This window comes from Harpia harpyja, chromosome 2 (assembly GCF_026419915.1).
Source record: "Harpia harpyja isolate bHarHar1 chromosome 2, bHarHar1 primary haplotype, whole genome shotgun sequence".
Lineage (NCBI taxonomy): Eukaryota > Metazoa > Chordata > Aves > Accipitriformes > Accipitridae > Harpia > Harpia harpyja.
Genome location: NC_068941.1, coordinates 45,044,341 through 45,060,846, shown reverse-complemented (window position 1 = coordinate 45,060,846; position 16,506 = coordinate 45,044,341). Strand labels below are relative to the sequence as shown.

Sequence of the window (16,506 nt, the reverse complement as noted above, 5' to 3'; positions counted from 1 at the left end):
GTAACATCTTTTGCTCAACGGAAAGAGAGGGTAAGGACACGGACAAGGATACAGTCTTGTGGCAGGCTGTTGCTTAATGATTTTCTCTTCCACCCACCTTCCAAAAACCATCTGCTTAGGCACCAATTATTGATAAGTATGATAAGTGGTTTTCTTGATGTTTACTAGGTACTTAAAAGGTTAAAGCCTTCATGCTCCATCAACACCTCTTTATCTCAGATATTGTATTCAACTGTTCTACGCTAAATACTAGCAATGAATAAATATCTGTCAAATCAGTCTACCAATTCAGTATTTTTCCCCATAATGTCTACACACACAAATGCCATCTATGGCTCTGAGAACTAAGACAGGCTCTTTCATTAAGAAAAAAAAAAATTCATGGTTGACAGGACATATTTCCTTGTTTCTTGTTTCAGGTTGCTAAATACCTTCCATATTTCTCCCTACACATGTCCATTTTTGTTAGCTTATGCACCAATTAGTGGCTTGGTTAAGCATTTTAGGATACTTCCACATGAAAACCACTCTGTAAGAATTAAAAATTCTGATTTATTTTCAGTTCATTTTTTATTTCTGTAAGCGAACCAAATAATCTTAAGAGCTAACATTTTTTTCAGTTCCACATAAAGAATCTGCAAAAGCACAATTCAAAGCATCACTGCTGCAAACAGCACAAGCAGAAGCATAGTGGCTCGAGGGAGATTAAAAGGCTAGACAACAGAAAAGCTAAGGAGAAACAAAGAGCTCCACAAGGAGATATTTTAAGGTTACTGCTCACTCCTAAGGGGTCGCTTCATGCCAGATCAAGAAATCCTGTAAAAAACTCCTTAGCTCTCGTATCTCAGAGCATGACAGTATTAGATCTGTATATTTGTAATGAAAACGCACAGACTCCTAAAAAATTTACAATATATGCACAATAGAAAGGGTATATGTTGACTCAGGAGGAAAAACGACAGAAAAAAAAAATCCAGTGCTAGATCAGCTTTAGCTACCAAAACCAGACAGAGATTTCAGCTGTTGCAAACAAAACATGATTGGTGTTGGTACATCTACTAAGAGAAGTTCCAGGAATATCCCATTATGGTCTGGTTTCCTAAAGTGTAGAAAAAGCAGTGTTCTACTGGCGCCAGTGAACCAGCTATTGCTGTCTCATTAAAACATCTTTGTAATTATTTAACAGAATAAACAAGTTGCCTATAGGAATAAGAATTCACATGTAGATTAAGAGAGAATACATTGATAGTAATACACTGGAATTTGTTGCTGTTCATCAGACCTTGAGGAGAACTGAGAAGAGGGATGCAGGCAAGAAAACAGTGTGATTCAAGCGAACAAGATGACTTAAGACTGTAGCCAATTTTCTAAAACCAACTGGTCTGTCTCCTCTTATTATGGTCAAGATTGGTCTTTTGTAGTGCAGCCAGAGTTTCTGGACAATAAGCTTATTATTACTGCCATATTTCATTGAGAGTGCTTGCATTGAAGAGTATCTGGACAATGGAGGCTATAAAAGACTTCTGCAACTCAGAGCAGAATTTCTCCCTCCTTTTTCCCAGTGCTGCATTAAGTATTGAAATTCCTTGTGTGTAATGTCTTCCCTTTTTTATTACCTTGTTTGGGCAAAAGATACTTGAATATGCATCTTATAACTAAATGCAATTTCCTTTCCTGTTTAACATAAACAGGAATGTTGACAGTAGTTATTTCTCTTCCTCTATCATATAGAAAAGTTAAAAAGTAAACAGAAGCCTAAACTGTCTCTAGTCCTGAATCCTGTCTCCAGCCAACTACCAAAGGAAACAAGAACAAAAGAAACAAACCACACAAAACCAAAGCAAACATTTGCTGACACTTCTACAAAAGACATTCTCACCTTCCAGTAACATGCCATTCAAGGGCTTCCTACACCCAAGGTAATATTTTTGTATTGAATAGTAATCAACAGATAAAACGTACGTATGTTCAAAAAGTATTATTCCACAAATTTAGCCAACCACAATTACAACATCTTCTGGCAAGTAAATCCACAGCTTAATTAAAATAATACAGATGAACTGTATGAACTTCCTAGATTCATTGACTGTCTCTGATCCAGTTTTTCCATGCTGCAGAAGTGCATTAGCCTGTACAGAGAAATTATCCCCTTTACTCAGGGCTGGTGAGATCATATTGAGAATATTGCCTCCAGCTTTGGGCCTTCCCCACATTTAAGACAACTTATTTCTATACAATAAGAAGCATGGTCAAAAAAGTACCAGATTTGTAGATGGGATTAAGAAAGAAAATACTGTAGAGATTATGAGGCAGCTTCTCCTATTTACCATCAAAGGATGTATTAACCTTCCAACCAGAGAAGAGGGCTGTCATTAAATAGGAGTCATTTGGAAATTGTTTCTGCAAATATTTCAACTTCAGTAAGTCATTTTCCAGTGAAAACGTCTTCAGTAAGCTTACTGCTTACTGAAGAACTGCTTACTGCAGTTAAGTCACAAATTTGGAAGCAACAATGCCAGAGCATTTATTTAGTATCAGCTGCCACCAAAAGAAGACATTTAATAGACCTGCAAAAGCAATGAGGAAGAACAAAATCAGTGTGGGCTACTTCTTTTTCCTGAGTGTAGGAGTGGAAAGCTTTCCTCCATCCACAGCATCAGAAATTTATCTTGTCTTTTTCAGAGCTCTGCAAAATTAACCCAAACCCTGCCATTATATTAAAGAAACTGAAAGCTAAGTAATTACACTAAAAAGACTGGTTAGTGGCTAAACTGACTGTTTTTAAACACATGCTTAACTCCCAATATTTAAAAAAAAAGATCTTAAGATTTAACAAGCTTATCATTGAGACAATAGAGATCCAAAAGAAATTGGAACCCTTAACAAGTCTTTTAAAGACACTAGGGAAGAAAAGAAAACAACATTATTAATGTATTTCAAGTTAAATTGCTCTTCAAGCCAAGACAGTACAGAAAATAGAATACAGACAACTGGAGGATGTTTTTAATGCAAATTATTTTTAGAACACCACAACAGAAGTGATGTACAAAGTGCAGATCTGTGAACAACGATAGTTAATTGTTTAGGATCCTGAACTGCAAGATGTAGAAATCTTATTTATAGATAGATCATTTTGCTATCACAATATGCTTTGGATGGTCCAGACTGACACACCAGTTATGGTGGAACAGATTCCCTATGCAAAATGAAGGGTTACATCTTTTACCATCAGCGTAAAGGCCTCACACTTGAAATAGTAAGGGAGCTTGGAAAAGAAAAGGCAGAAATCAAGAAACAGAACCTGAAGAAATGGATACCCATCTACATCCTCTAATCTTAAACTGGGTTTCTCTCTATAGAATCATAGAATCATTTAGGTTGGAAAAGACCTTCAAGATCACCGAGTCCAACCGTCAACCATGCCTGCTAAACCATGTTCTGAAGTGCCTTGTCTACACACTTTTTGAATACCTCCAGGGATGGTGACTCAACCACATCCCTGGGCAGCCTGTACCAATGCCTGACAACCCTTTCAGTAAAGAAATTTTTCCTAATATCCAATCCAAACCTCCACTGGTGCAACTTGAGGCCATTTCCTCTTGTCCTATCACTAGTTACTTGATAGAAGAGACCAGCGCCCACCTCACTACAACCCCCTTTCAGGTAGTTGTAGAGAGCGATAAGGTCTCCCCTCAGCCTCCTTTTCTCCAGACTAAACAACCCCAGTTCCCTCAGCCACTCCTCATAAGACTATGGAGCATCTCTGCTCTGTGAGGCCTAAAAAGGATAACTATCCACATCCAAAAGAGAACCTATGGGAAAGGATAGCTATCTACATACTCTAATCTTAAACTGAGTTTCTCTCCATTAACCACTTTTGCTCTGTGAAGGCATTAGGCTTCACTGATCCCCACAATAATTCAGGATAAACCATCTGCTCTTTCATCGGGCTGCTTGAAGCTCACCTTTTATTAGCTTGCTTGGCTGCCAATATTTAATCGTTTTTCATAAAATGGTGCTTTTTTTTTCCTCAGGTAACCCATGACAGATACCAAAAGTTGGTCTGCTTGTTTCACTTGGAAGGATTCTGCTGCCATGGCTAGCTCCTTTCGCTGCATTTCAGAGGAACGGAACAGGAAGGCTAACCATACTGTTATAAAGACCACTGTCTCTTAAACAGGTAAAAAACTCATTTGTAAATAAATGTTTCTTTTATGTAAAATTCCTTTTCAAAAAGCAAATTAACTTTTTAAAGAAAGGCTGAAGTAACATGGTAGAGTTACATGTGTTAGCAGAAGCATTTGAACTAAACTCAAATCCTCCAAGAAAAGCTTTCGTAGAGGATTAACCTGTCACTGTGCACAGGAGAAACTACTATAGCCCAAATAAAGGACAAGGAGCATTTAGCTGTCTCTAACAGCCAGTGGCAACAGGTGCTACGAGATAGAAGGAAGACACTGTAGCAATTGTTCTACACTTACTGCTAGTCAAGATAAGGTTTTATTTGCAAGGCTTAGGAAGTAAACTCCCTAAACATATACCATCAATTCATCCTTGCGTAACCTGGTTACTGAGAAGTTAACTGCTGCTCAATCCAACAAATCTACATTTTTAGTATTGCAATTATTGGTGAGGTTTAAAAAAAAAAAAAAAATTAACATGGTTGAACTGAGAGCTGCATTCCACAATGTATTAACTGTAAAACTACAGCCATGGGGGCTAGCGCAGATAAATGAGTGGTATTGTCATGTGCTGAGCTATGAGACTTCATATACTCTGGCAAGCACAGACAGAAATCTACATAGGAAAGACTAGACATTAGAACCAACTCTCAGATAAGCAAGTCTCGAAATCGATACATTTGGTGACAAGTGCCGAAAGAAAGGAAACTTCCAATGAATTAAAGACTTTAATTTCTTGTCTGTCATTGGGGCACCTAGAACTTTTTTTTAACCAAACTTAAGGGTTAAGATCATCTAGATCATCATATGAGAAAGGACAAGGTGTGTTACAATGGCTTACTACAAGTGTATCTATCTAGAGAATCAGTTAGAAAGTCAGTAATATTTCCAGTTTACTGAACCCTGTGTGCTCAAAACTACTAAGTGGCCTTTGGCTCCTAAACCAATTTTGATTCCATATTTTGCTCTGTAGACTTCACTTGGCAATGTGAGCAGTGCACTAAGAATCCACTGCCGCAAAGGTGGCTCCAGTAGCTCAAGACACCCTGACACTGCGCTGAATATCCTTAAAGCAGTAAACTTTTCAGCTGTTCATTAGAAAAAGCACCTGTGCTAGAATTAAGCAACATTACTTACATACTATGACTTGCCAAATCTAACCGCCTCAGTAACAAAGCCTAGTCAGTACAAAGCCAGCAACTTTTCATTCCTTTTCATGGAAAGGATCACCTGCATTAAGCAGAAAAATGAACGATGCATTTGGTACTCTCTTACCTGCAACAAAATAGATTGCCCTGTGCAATCTCTTAACATATACCTTAAAACCTTCTCCATGAAGTAATTAAGAGCAAGTTAAACGGGAGAATACTATTCCAGTGGGAGTTCTTTGCTTTTACTTCTTGCTGTTGCAAGAGGAACCAAAAGTAGCACTCTAAAAACAAACGTCAGCACAGGTGTCTGTATCAGTATAACTCTACCCACAGAGACAATCACTAAAAGATTTGATTGAGTGCGCCATGTCACAATAAATAATCAGTACATCACTCCTTCACTCAGTAAGTTTTCTCATGCATGTTTTTCTTTATGGCAAAGTCACAGATGTAAGCACTAAGAATCAAGCGTAATTCAGTTATCCTTTGTGATTAAGTGCTCAGTTATGAGGCAAGATGAGAGAGTTAAGGGACGAAGCAGTCAATTTAGCACTAGGAAAATACAATAAACTTACAATCAGCAGTCGGAGAGCACAGACAAAACATGAAGTAGTAGGGAAAACTTCTTGCACATTAGGAAACCGCCCGATCCTCAAGAAATGCTACTTGTAAATTCTTGCAGCAGCTTTGCTTGAGTCTACATGACAGAGTTATGCTAGTAAAGGGCCCCTTTCTAGTTAGAGCAACCTTACAACTTTCCTGTGGATAAGATTGTACATCCATCCCCAACCATAAAATTGCACAGTCTCTGAGGAACGTTTCAACTGTACCAGGAGTTCCCAATTTAACACTGTCAGACATATGAGTATTTGGGCTCAGCTCACATGATCCATCCAAATACTAGAGTACTTTGAAAGAAAATGCTTTAAGTTCACTTTAATAAGTTTCTAAACAATCACAGCATATCAACTAGCAAGCTGAGACAGAATGGAAACTAAAGGCCAGTCCTCTCCAGCTACCTTTTCCCTCTGTGGAAGGGGGAGGTAAAACTTAAAAGCAGAAAAACGAACTTGCCATGGAACAGCAGGAAATCACCAAAGAGGAGTTAACTATTCAGTTTTATTCAGAAGTCTCTCTTTCCAGGAAGGTTTCTGGGTTTTCTTTTCTACAAACTCAGCACTTCAGCACAAGAAGCTAGACCCTAAGCAGGATTCTTATTAAATCTTGGAGTAAAGTCAAACTAGGTGATTAAGCTTCGTGCAAAATCACCAGCATCATGCCATTCAGATTATAAAAAGCAAAATGTTGTGATAAGAAGAAACCTAACCTGTAAGGACAACACCAAAAATCAAGCAGCAGAACTACATACTTTGTATAAGCTGATTTCATGAATGTAAACCTGTCAGCTCACATGGCCCAGCAGTACTAAGTTATATAGGTCTTTCTTCTATCCTAAGGTTATATCAGCATAACAGGCCCCTTCCACCACCAGCCTCTTCCCCCCTAACAAAAAAAAAAACTACTGCGATGCTACCCTTTGGCCTGTGCACAGATTTTGCACGGTCAACTTACTTTTCTTTCTTCTCCTGTTTGTGTGCTTCCCTTGCAAGCTGCGCAGCTTTTCTGCTGTAAGGATGGATAACTTTTTTCTCTTGCTTCCCTCCTTGGGTTTTTCGTAACTTTGGCTGAAAAGAAATCAAAGATGTTATACGCTACTAAAGTTAAGTAAAACATTAAAGGGAAGATAGGAGCACACACCATGATAAAGACTTAAAAGGTCATGCATCAATATCTCAGGAAGCCCTGAGTAGCAGCTTATCAGTTCCACCAGTTAGATCTTACCCTCCTCAGTAACAAACAAAACTACTTGAACATGGTACATGCTGTAACAAAACTACTGGAGCACACAAAATGCAGTAAAAAAAAAATCTCACATAGTGACTACTCTCAAAATACCTGTTTTGTAGAACCCCACAGCTAGGAAACTGAGATTACCTCTCTGTAACTTTGCGGTAAATGTTCCCGTTCAAGCTTCTACCTGACTGTTGCATCTGGCTTTCTGACAAAGATCATATGTAATTTGTACAACATAACAGAAAGGATTCTGTTGTCCCTCCCTGCAGACCATGAGAATGCCTCGCACCAGGGAGCAGCCGGAGGCCTGCCTTCTCTAGCCCTTCATGCAGCACAGAGAGGGAATACTACTCACAAATTAAAAAAATACTGTAACACTAGTTTAAGTTATGTTACTTTTTGGTGAAAAAGTGCTTGAACAAAACCAGAAGGCTTTATCAAACAAGAGGCAATTTAAATTCTTTAGTGTCTTTAACTGTGTGCAAAAGAAACACCTGAAAGCAAGGAGGCTAAATGGGCAAACATGATGCAGGGAACAGCCATCAATAAACGGAGACTTCAGTACATCACATAATCTGTGCTGGCACGCCTGTTTGGGATTGCGAAAAAAGAAGAGACAAAGATAAAATTATCCTGAACACCTAAAGAAACCTCAGGAGGCACCCTGCACAAGTTTCACGCGTTAACCCCGCTCCTCACTCCTTCCCCCCGTCAATCCGGAGGTGCTCGCTGGCGGCTACAGGCACAGAACCGGCCCCACTGCCCCCGCTCGCCCGCCCGCCGGCGGCCCGGCCGGACAGGCCTACCACGACGCAAGCCTCCCCAGCCGCAAACGCGCCCATGCGACGGGCACGGTCACTCGGGGCTCCCCGCTTCCCCCGGGGCCGGCCAGCGGCGGGGGGGGGGGCGGGGGGTTGGGGGGCGGCGGCGCTTTTAGACGCGAGGTCGGTTCACCGCCGTTACCGGCCCACACGGCCGCCTCGCCGCGTTTCAGGGGACCCGCCGCGGAGTCCCTGGGCCTCTCCAGGAACGGCGGTGGGGCCGCTCCCGGCGGGAAGGGAAGGGCCGGGAGCGCCCCGTGAGGAGCCCCCCGCCGCCGGCAGAAGCAGAGGCTGCGGCAGCCGCAGCCCTACCCTCATCCCCATCGCCATCGCCATCCCGCCGCACGCACCATGGCGAGCGACCCTCCTTCCGCCGCCGCGGTGCACCAGCCAGAGCGATCCGGGCGGGCGGCGCGGGCCGCGGGGCGAGCGTTCCGCGGGGCGGTGCCGGGTGCCAGCCGGTCCAGCGACAGCCCCCAGCGCTACACGTTGTCGGCGTGGCCGGTTCCCCCCCCCCCCCCCCGAAAACAAACAGAGCAAGAGCAGAAAGGCGCGGGTTGGCCCGGGCTGCCGAGGTGCTCCGGGGCCGTCTTAAAGCAGGCTTGTGTTAAGAAGTCACCAGCCAGACCGTGGGCCTACGGAAAATCGTTTGCGACTGTCCAGCTCCGAGCGTCACAGGCTCAACAGGGACACCGTCTTTAGGCCTTACTACATCTTGCTTCTCAGGCGCCCATAACTCTTTTTCTGTCAGCCCCCTGCGTTTGTTCCGGCCCTGCTTCCGTAGGAACCCTCTTCACACCTGCAAAAGGACAAGAAAAAATTATTTTCCAGACTGAAGGTTTCGATCAAGACAGGACGTTTTCTTTTGCTGTCGTGACCTACCAAACCTCTACCTGCAGTATGAAAGATCTGCTTCTAAATGATAGTTAAAAGTTCAGTGGCACCCACACGTGCCGCTATTTTCACAGGCTAATGCTTAATACCGAGGTATTAAGTAGTAATTTCAAACTACTTCTTTATTTCACGTTCCCTGTGAAGATCGGTGAATGCAGAAGTGCAGAATAAAAGTCCTTTTTACAGTATAGTAGTGCCTCAAGATTCTGATGTTTCTTACTAAGATATAACTTTCCACAGACATAATTCAGAACTTCTCTACCATCTCAATGGCACTTGTCACAGACTCTCAGTGGGCTAAGGTCACTGCTATTATGTTAAAATATTTTCAGTTTTTGAATTATCAGTGAATTGTTCAGCTTAATGGTGATTTACTTTGATCTTTGATGGTATGACAGGTCAGGGAACGTAGTTTACAGCTCTGAGGACTGCCAAGTAATGTGCCACCATTGGAGGAGACTTGCTATTCTTCAAGCTACCAGAAGCAAACATGTTTGTAATATGAAAATGTGTGAGAGCTCCAGTATTAGAAACCTAAAAAATCTAAACATTGAGGTGTCAGGCAAAACATTCTCATTATATATTTTCGTCTCTTGTAGCAATTGCTAAAATCTGCAGTTTGGTCTCATAGCATGGTGTGCTATTAATATTGGAAAGCTCGTTCCTGTACTAGAAGTGGGTTTTTAGAATGTCCTTCTCCATAGACCTTTTCCAGGATGTCACTTCTCTTACGCTTAAACACTTTCTAATGTTCATTACAAATGTATCTGTCACTGATTTATGCCCATGTGCATTGTGCATTCTTGTGCCAGCATCATCCTTTTAGCTTAAATAGTACTTCTTTCACCCTTGTCTGTGAAAGACAGTGGAAAGGGCAGTTTTTGTTTTAAAAACTAAGGCTCCAAGTTCTTCCAGCTTCTTAACTGTCTTGGCAGAAAAAATAGTGTAACTCACTAATAGAGAAGGTGTCTCACAGGAGCGGACATGCTTTTTAGTGGAGTATGTCTACTTTCAGGAGAAAGGGTCCCAAACAGATGTGGCTCCTACTAATATCGTTTTGCTAGTAGTTCTTCTCACTATGTATGATCAGTTCTCTTTTGCTTGTCTGAAAGTGGGAAGGCAGTACTCTGCTATCTTTTACTAATGCTACATGAACATTTGATTTGTTCAAGACGGGGACCAAATATTTAAAGAAATATATTCATTGTAAAGATGGTCCCTGTCACGACCCAGATGGGACAGACCAGGGAGTCGTGTTTAATTCGAAATTCCCTTGGGCTAAATTAAGGTGAAACAACACCAAACGATCAGTTAAAGATTTTATTCATGACAGAAGCAAACTGAACTGGGGAGGCGTGGTAGTAGGTGGCAGGGTGTCTCACAACAGGAATTGGCATAAGACTACTTCTGTAAACTGTGTAACCATATACATCAATTCAGGGAATAAGGAGATCCCTCCCGTTGAGTCACGAGGTTCAGAGCAGACCCCCTTGCTTTCCAGACTCCTCCTCAGAGAAGGGTCTAGGGGCGGCTGGATCTAGTCTCAGTCTCAGAGACTTGGTCAATGGTTTATATCTTGAAACGGATGAGGTGTAGGGATTGTGGAAAAGGAAAAGAAAGGAAAGAGAGAAGAAGACAGAGAGAGAAAAAGGAAGAGAGAAAGATTTCACCGGTCCTGGGTCCAGCGTTGGTTCAGTCAGCCGAGGTGTCCAGTCAGCTGAGGGGTCCAGTCCCGGTGGGCTTGCGCACCCGGGGCTTCAGTTTGTGTCCTTTTATCATCCTTGCCCCTCCTTCGGGCGGGCACCCGAACTTGTCAGGTTAATGAACAGTTTGTGAGCCTTCCGGCTTGGGGGTCGTTTGTGGAGTAACTTCTCCTTCCCTGCAGACACGGCCATTGTTTGATCTTTGTATCAGAACAGCTTATCAGAACAGGGAGCTGCGCACCCTCCAGCACGCCCTCCCCCTCCTGTTGCTGATGTCTGAGCCGATGGGCTTTTCAGCTTGGCTCCTTGCTGTGCAGGGTTTGTCTTTAAGCAGAACTTGCCCCACCACAATGTTTGAGACAACTCTTTCAGTCTCTCACAGTCCCTAAACAGTATTTCCCCAAGTTTTTTACTAAAAAAAAAATTAAAAAAATAAGGAAAGTGTGATTAGCTCAGGCAAAGTCTTCATTCAGCTTGTATTGGAACACTACCTATTTGTGCACTCGCAATAAAACTGTTTCACAAATTTACAGAACTGTTACAGAAGGCAGTGACAGTAGCATTTTTTATTTTTCTTCATGTAATAGTTTAGGATGTAGCAGTCATAGACAGGAAACTGAACACTGAATTTTAAATAGTCCATCCAAGTAAATAGATAGTAGCAAACTAGGGAATAGTTCTGTTTTAATACTGTTCAAATCTACATGGGAGCAGCAACTTATTTTTAACTGAGGGATGCTGAAGGAAGTCAGACAATACCGTAAAATGACAGTGAAAACATTTTGACTGTGGGGTTCCACTCGTGAATACAAACCAAAGATGCAAAAAGTAATTTTTAGCTTCTATAGTCATTTGGATGAACAAAAAAGTGGCTATGTTTTTGTCTGCTAAGAAACTAATTAAAAACACTTATGAAGCAGCAGCATTGACTTAAGCCTTTGCTTTTAGATGAACCATTTCCAAACTTGCATCATGACCATGTTGCGATTGCAGTCCTTCCTTCCTTCCTTCCTTCCTTTAGGGTCCCAAATGCAAACACAAGCACAAACACCCACTTTCCTGTTGGCCCGGTGGCTCCGCTCACAGCCATTGCAGCCTCACGCAGATTAATGTCCTTAGCTTGGAGACTTTAGAGCACGCATGCCTGGAAATGTCAATTCCTGGCAGAATACCACAGGAAAACTACTGTGGTCTCCATCTGGTTTTCGTTTCACAGAGATATGTTGGGTGGGAAGCAGGGGAAGGTGTGTAACCGGCTTTACTTCTGAGGTAGAGGACGTGGTTGGGACACAAGTTGGAGCTGAAAGGTACCCACAGTGCAGGATTACCGAGACTCATTCTACCTAACCTTAAATTTTTAATTGGGACATTAAGAAAGAAACGTAGGCTCTGTAGATACTTATACTTAATGGGCAGCTCCAAGGGGCTATTCAGCTTGTCTTTCGCCATTGAGTATAATGAGACCCTTGGGTGATGATGCATCTAATTTGATGACCTAGTTACAAACCAAAAACTATTCAATGTAAATGTGCACTGATTTCTAGTCCAATCTTGTTCTTTAAATAGTTTGTAATCTGGAAAAAAAAAAATTGTTGCTTTTTAATACTTCACCCTCCCCATCTATCAAGGATCTTTTGTAAAATGTCTTGACAGCTGTGTAGAATATTTGCTGTGTAAGTTCTCCTAAGTCATGTATTTATCCTGTGTGTGTGGAAAAACACAAGAATCCAAATTTGGCATGTTGGTATGTGGATCTTAATTTGCATTTTTTGCATTAATTTTACCGGTACCATTGCAAATGCGCAAATTAAAGGGATACCTGGCTGTGATAGTCTTTCCTACAGTGTTTTGTAACAATGAAGCAAAATAAAGTAGGTTTACTAAGTATAGATTAAATATTCTTACATCCATGAACAGATTTGCCATTAAATTCTAGTTACTATGGAATATCATCTTAAATATTATAAAGCAGTGACTACATTATGGTAGTTAGAGACAGTAGCCATACAATTCTGAGAAGGAGACCCCATTATAATGACAATACGATGTATCAGATTTTCAGAAATTCTGACATACAACAATTAGACCAATTGACATGTAAGAGTTAGACCGATTTCTGAATATTCTTGAAAATCTCATTTACAGTGTTATAACTTCATTAATTAGAATGGCGGTTAAAATTGTGGTTAGCTTAGTTTTAATAAAATGCAAATTTCCTGAGTTCAAGGGAATCAACTAAAGGTTAAAGCAATTAACAGCTGGGTTTAGAAGAAGGAAAAAAAAGTAATGAGCAGGGGAAACTACATCGGTGAGGGAACAGTAAGCAGTAAGACATAGCTTTGGCAGGATCTGCCATAGTCTGAAATGCAGCTGTAGTAGGGCTTGAGTGGAAAGACACATGTAGAGTTTCTTGACTATATTCCATGTGATCAATAAGTCCAAGCAATACAATGGAAATATAAAATTGCAGTTGTGCTTACAGTTATTTTGTGGATTTTTTTAATCTAATCTCTTACATTTGTGAATTTCATATATGCTGTTACCTTAATGAAGGAAGGATATAGCCACATGAATGGTAAACGTAATAGAAAATACACCACTAAATTGTGTTGGGGTTTGGGGTTTTTGGTTTTGATGTTGGGTTTTTTTTCCCTATTTCACTTAATGTATATTTATTGCAAAGTTCCTGTTGAATGATATGCTCTTAGAAATGCCAGTTTCTTTCTACATATGCAGAGTTCAGATCTGCTCACAGCAGTAAGGGTATGAATGAAACTGGTATGGTATTGTTCCAGGGATTGTTTAAATATAAATAAACTGGGTAAGAATGATAAATCACTGAAACTGGTACATAATCTGGGTTGTCTTTAAATCAACCTTTAGGAGCATAAATCAGCTAACACTGAGCTCAGCGTTGTCACAGTTAGGTCACTGACTGAGCCTCAGCAAATCTGAGGATGCATTCACTGGTTTAAAGACATACCCTAATATTTGCTGTATCCTGTTTTCATAAATAAAATGCCATTTGCTTTTAATTTAGCCAGGTTTATGCTTTGAAATTACATTCCAATCAATTCAATGCCATTAAGTCTACAGTTTACAGATTGTGAACATATTTATCTGTGTTGCTGAGGCAGTAGTTCCACAAATTTGACTTTAATGACTCAACAGAGCTCTAAATGAAGGCAAGAGGGCCTTGTTTTGAAACTTGTGTTCTTCATGTAGATTATAGCAGATTTTCCAGCATTTGTCTTAAGTTTTCTTTACATTGCTTATATTTGGCAAATTTGTTTTGCTTCTGTCATTGATTCTGGTCTATTTTGCACTGATATCTTAATTTCTCTGCTGATAAACTAAGAAAAGGTATGAAATAAGTACCTATTTATTTAATTTACTCTTACCTTCCTGGTTTACAACTATTTCTAAACTATACTGCACAAGAAACTACTAAGAACACCTAATATGCTCCTTTGATTATGTTTCATGCTACCTATTTCTGCATTTCCTGATTTTTCTAAATGCTGCTACTTTTTTTTTGTTTGTTTTTAATCTCTCCTTTCTAATTACACTCAAGCTCTTCCTAATGGATTCCTGTCACTAATCAGAGCAGCAGAAGACCACTTATTCCTTTCGACAGAACCTCCTAGGCTGATGCAATTACCTGGTATAGTCAACCATTTTATCACCTTTTAACCTTTTAAAATTAGTGCTCTTGCCACTTTATTTATTTAGATTTTTAAGAGGCTCTTTGGTGCACTATATGCTTATAGTTATTTTAAAATTCTAAATAGGATTTAGCGTATTAAAAGTACTAAAAATTAAATAGCAGAAATCATCCTCCACACAAATAACCTACAGTGTTTTGTAAAATCACCCTCTTCTATCCCATCTGTTTCTTCTTTTCCTTTCCCTTCCCCTATACTTCTGCCACAATAAAAAAAAAAAAAAAATCATGCATGGTGAAATAGAAATGTTTCAAATAGACCAATTCTTCTTCATATTTTGAAAGTCCTTGGTAACACAGCAGCTATGTAGCATAACCTGCAGGTTTCCAGTTTCAAGATATTGAGTGTAGAAGTGTCTAAGTTTAAAACTTTCTAGAGGAAAGAACCTGAAATGAGACTACAGAGTAGTAGTACAACATGCTGCCACCGTATAGCATGGCATCTTCAGCACAGAAGATCAAATCTCATATATTAGGTCCTTTAGATACTCTCTTTCGCAGGCTCCCTTCTCGACCGAAGTCCAGTCAGGGTGCAAGTGAGTGTGTAAATACGCACAGATTCAACTTTCTGGAACCCGCAGTTTCCTTTGGGCCCTTGGTGTGCCCAGTGGCTTAATACTTAGCTAAAATGATTGACAGTTCAGTATGTGGGCAGATATATCTTAGCAACATGCCTGTAGCTTAGAGAATGAACTGCTTCTGCTTAAACTTCTGTCCAGCCTGTCTGGGCACCCATCTGAAGAATTCCTCATTATAACCATTAAAATGTACCTATCTGTGAAGTTGCAGCTGAAATTCACCATATAATGACTTAATTTTATTCTTGTGAGACTTAAGCTGTCGTAACTTTTTTCTTCGGTAATTAATTGAATCCACTGTCCGATAAATTTGTCAGACCTGTCCTAGATATATCAGGATATTTTCACTATACATACACTAGGAACAGAAATGTAAGAAAAAAAACCTTTGACAATACAGAAGATGGTTACTGAGTTAGCCTAAAAAATTAATATTTCTGTGGGACACAGAAAAACCTGAAATGATTGAAATCTCAATGTTTTGTGTACCATTAAAGTTTGAGTGACAGTAGGTAATTCTTAGTCCTATCTGTTGTCTGGTTTGAGTGGTCTCTTTCCTTCTTACCCTTTTCAATCTCCTTCACTTCAGGCCCTGTAGCTGCAGAGTTGAGGCTTTATATGAACATATTGTATAATATTTTAGATGAGGGGACTCTGGAAATTCAATTTTGTCTGAGATTCATGGAAACAAGTGTCATCCATCAGGTCTCAGGAGGTTCTCACCAGCTCCTCTAGCATGCTTATTGGGGTGTCAGGTGACTGTGAGGCTACAAATCATTTCTGATTTTGTTGTTTAGACTGATTTTTTTCCTCCTTTTTAAAACTTGGAATAGACTTTCTTATTACTGCAGTCAAAGGACGTGACACTATTATGCACAGCTAAAATTTACATATATACAACCCTCTAATATTTTCAGTTTAAAATCATGTAATCCCCATAACTTCTGTAGCATTATATCACGTTACAGTAAGCAAGCACCTCTCCTACAATGTTTATTTTTCCTTAGGTAATCTGCATATTTTTGAGTTTCAAACTGGGTCTGCAAGAGTGATCTAGGGATAGTCTAGATAAACATGTTCAAGCTCATTGCTATATACCTGTGTCACAAACTACATTCTTTTAAGTTTTGTTTGACTGCTTTAGCTGATTGCCTAGCTCTCCTCATTAGACATAACTTCTCCTTGTAAACCTTCCACCACTGTAATAATTATTCTGGTTATCTCTGTAGTCCCTTTAATGTTTTCTGTTTTTTCCATGGTTTCATTACTGTCTGTTTAAAGGAATTAACCTTTTAAAAGAAGAGGAAGATAATGATGAGCTTGGATTGTTTTCAGCTTTTGGACTATGTAATTTCTAGAGACTGGATCATTTCATCCTCTTCAAAGTGTAAAAAAATAATCTCTAAAATCACTTAGACTGAGAAGTATCATGACCCATATCCAACAGCGTGTTTATTCCTTAAAAAAAAACCCCAAACTTACCCTACTTAAAGGTAATACTTGTTTTGACAGAGGATCTTCAATCAAGAAAATGGGTGATTAGTTTTATATTTATTATTTATATTTATTAATTATATAAATCTAGAAAAAGTAATTAAAA

The 16,506-nt window shown here is 40.0% G+C and overlaps 1 protein-coding gene across 6 annotated transcripts in view; it reads right to left on the bottom strand.

Annotated features, from left to right (window-relative positions):
* Positions 1-8,474, bottom strand: part of TMA16 (translation machinery associated 16 homolog) — a 32,393-nt gene extending 23,919 nt beyond the window's left edge. For 4 of the 6 annotated variants that reach the window (XM_052778527.1, XM_052778519.1, XM_052778510.1 and 1 more), the window contains exons 1-2: positions 8,158-8,340; positions 6,905-7,017 (exon numbers count right to left, since the gene is read on the bottom strand). In XM_052778527.1, coding sequence (XP_052634487.1) covers positions 6,905-7,017; positions 8,158-8,337 — 293 coding nt within the window. In that variant the 5' untranslated portion in view covers positions 8,338-8,340. The other 2 variants (XM_052778542.1, XM_052778534.1) reach the window with 2 other exon arrangements.
* Positions 8,475-16,506: the final 8,032 nt, after the last annotated feature.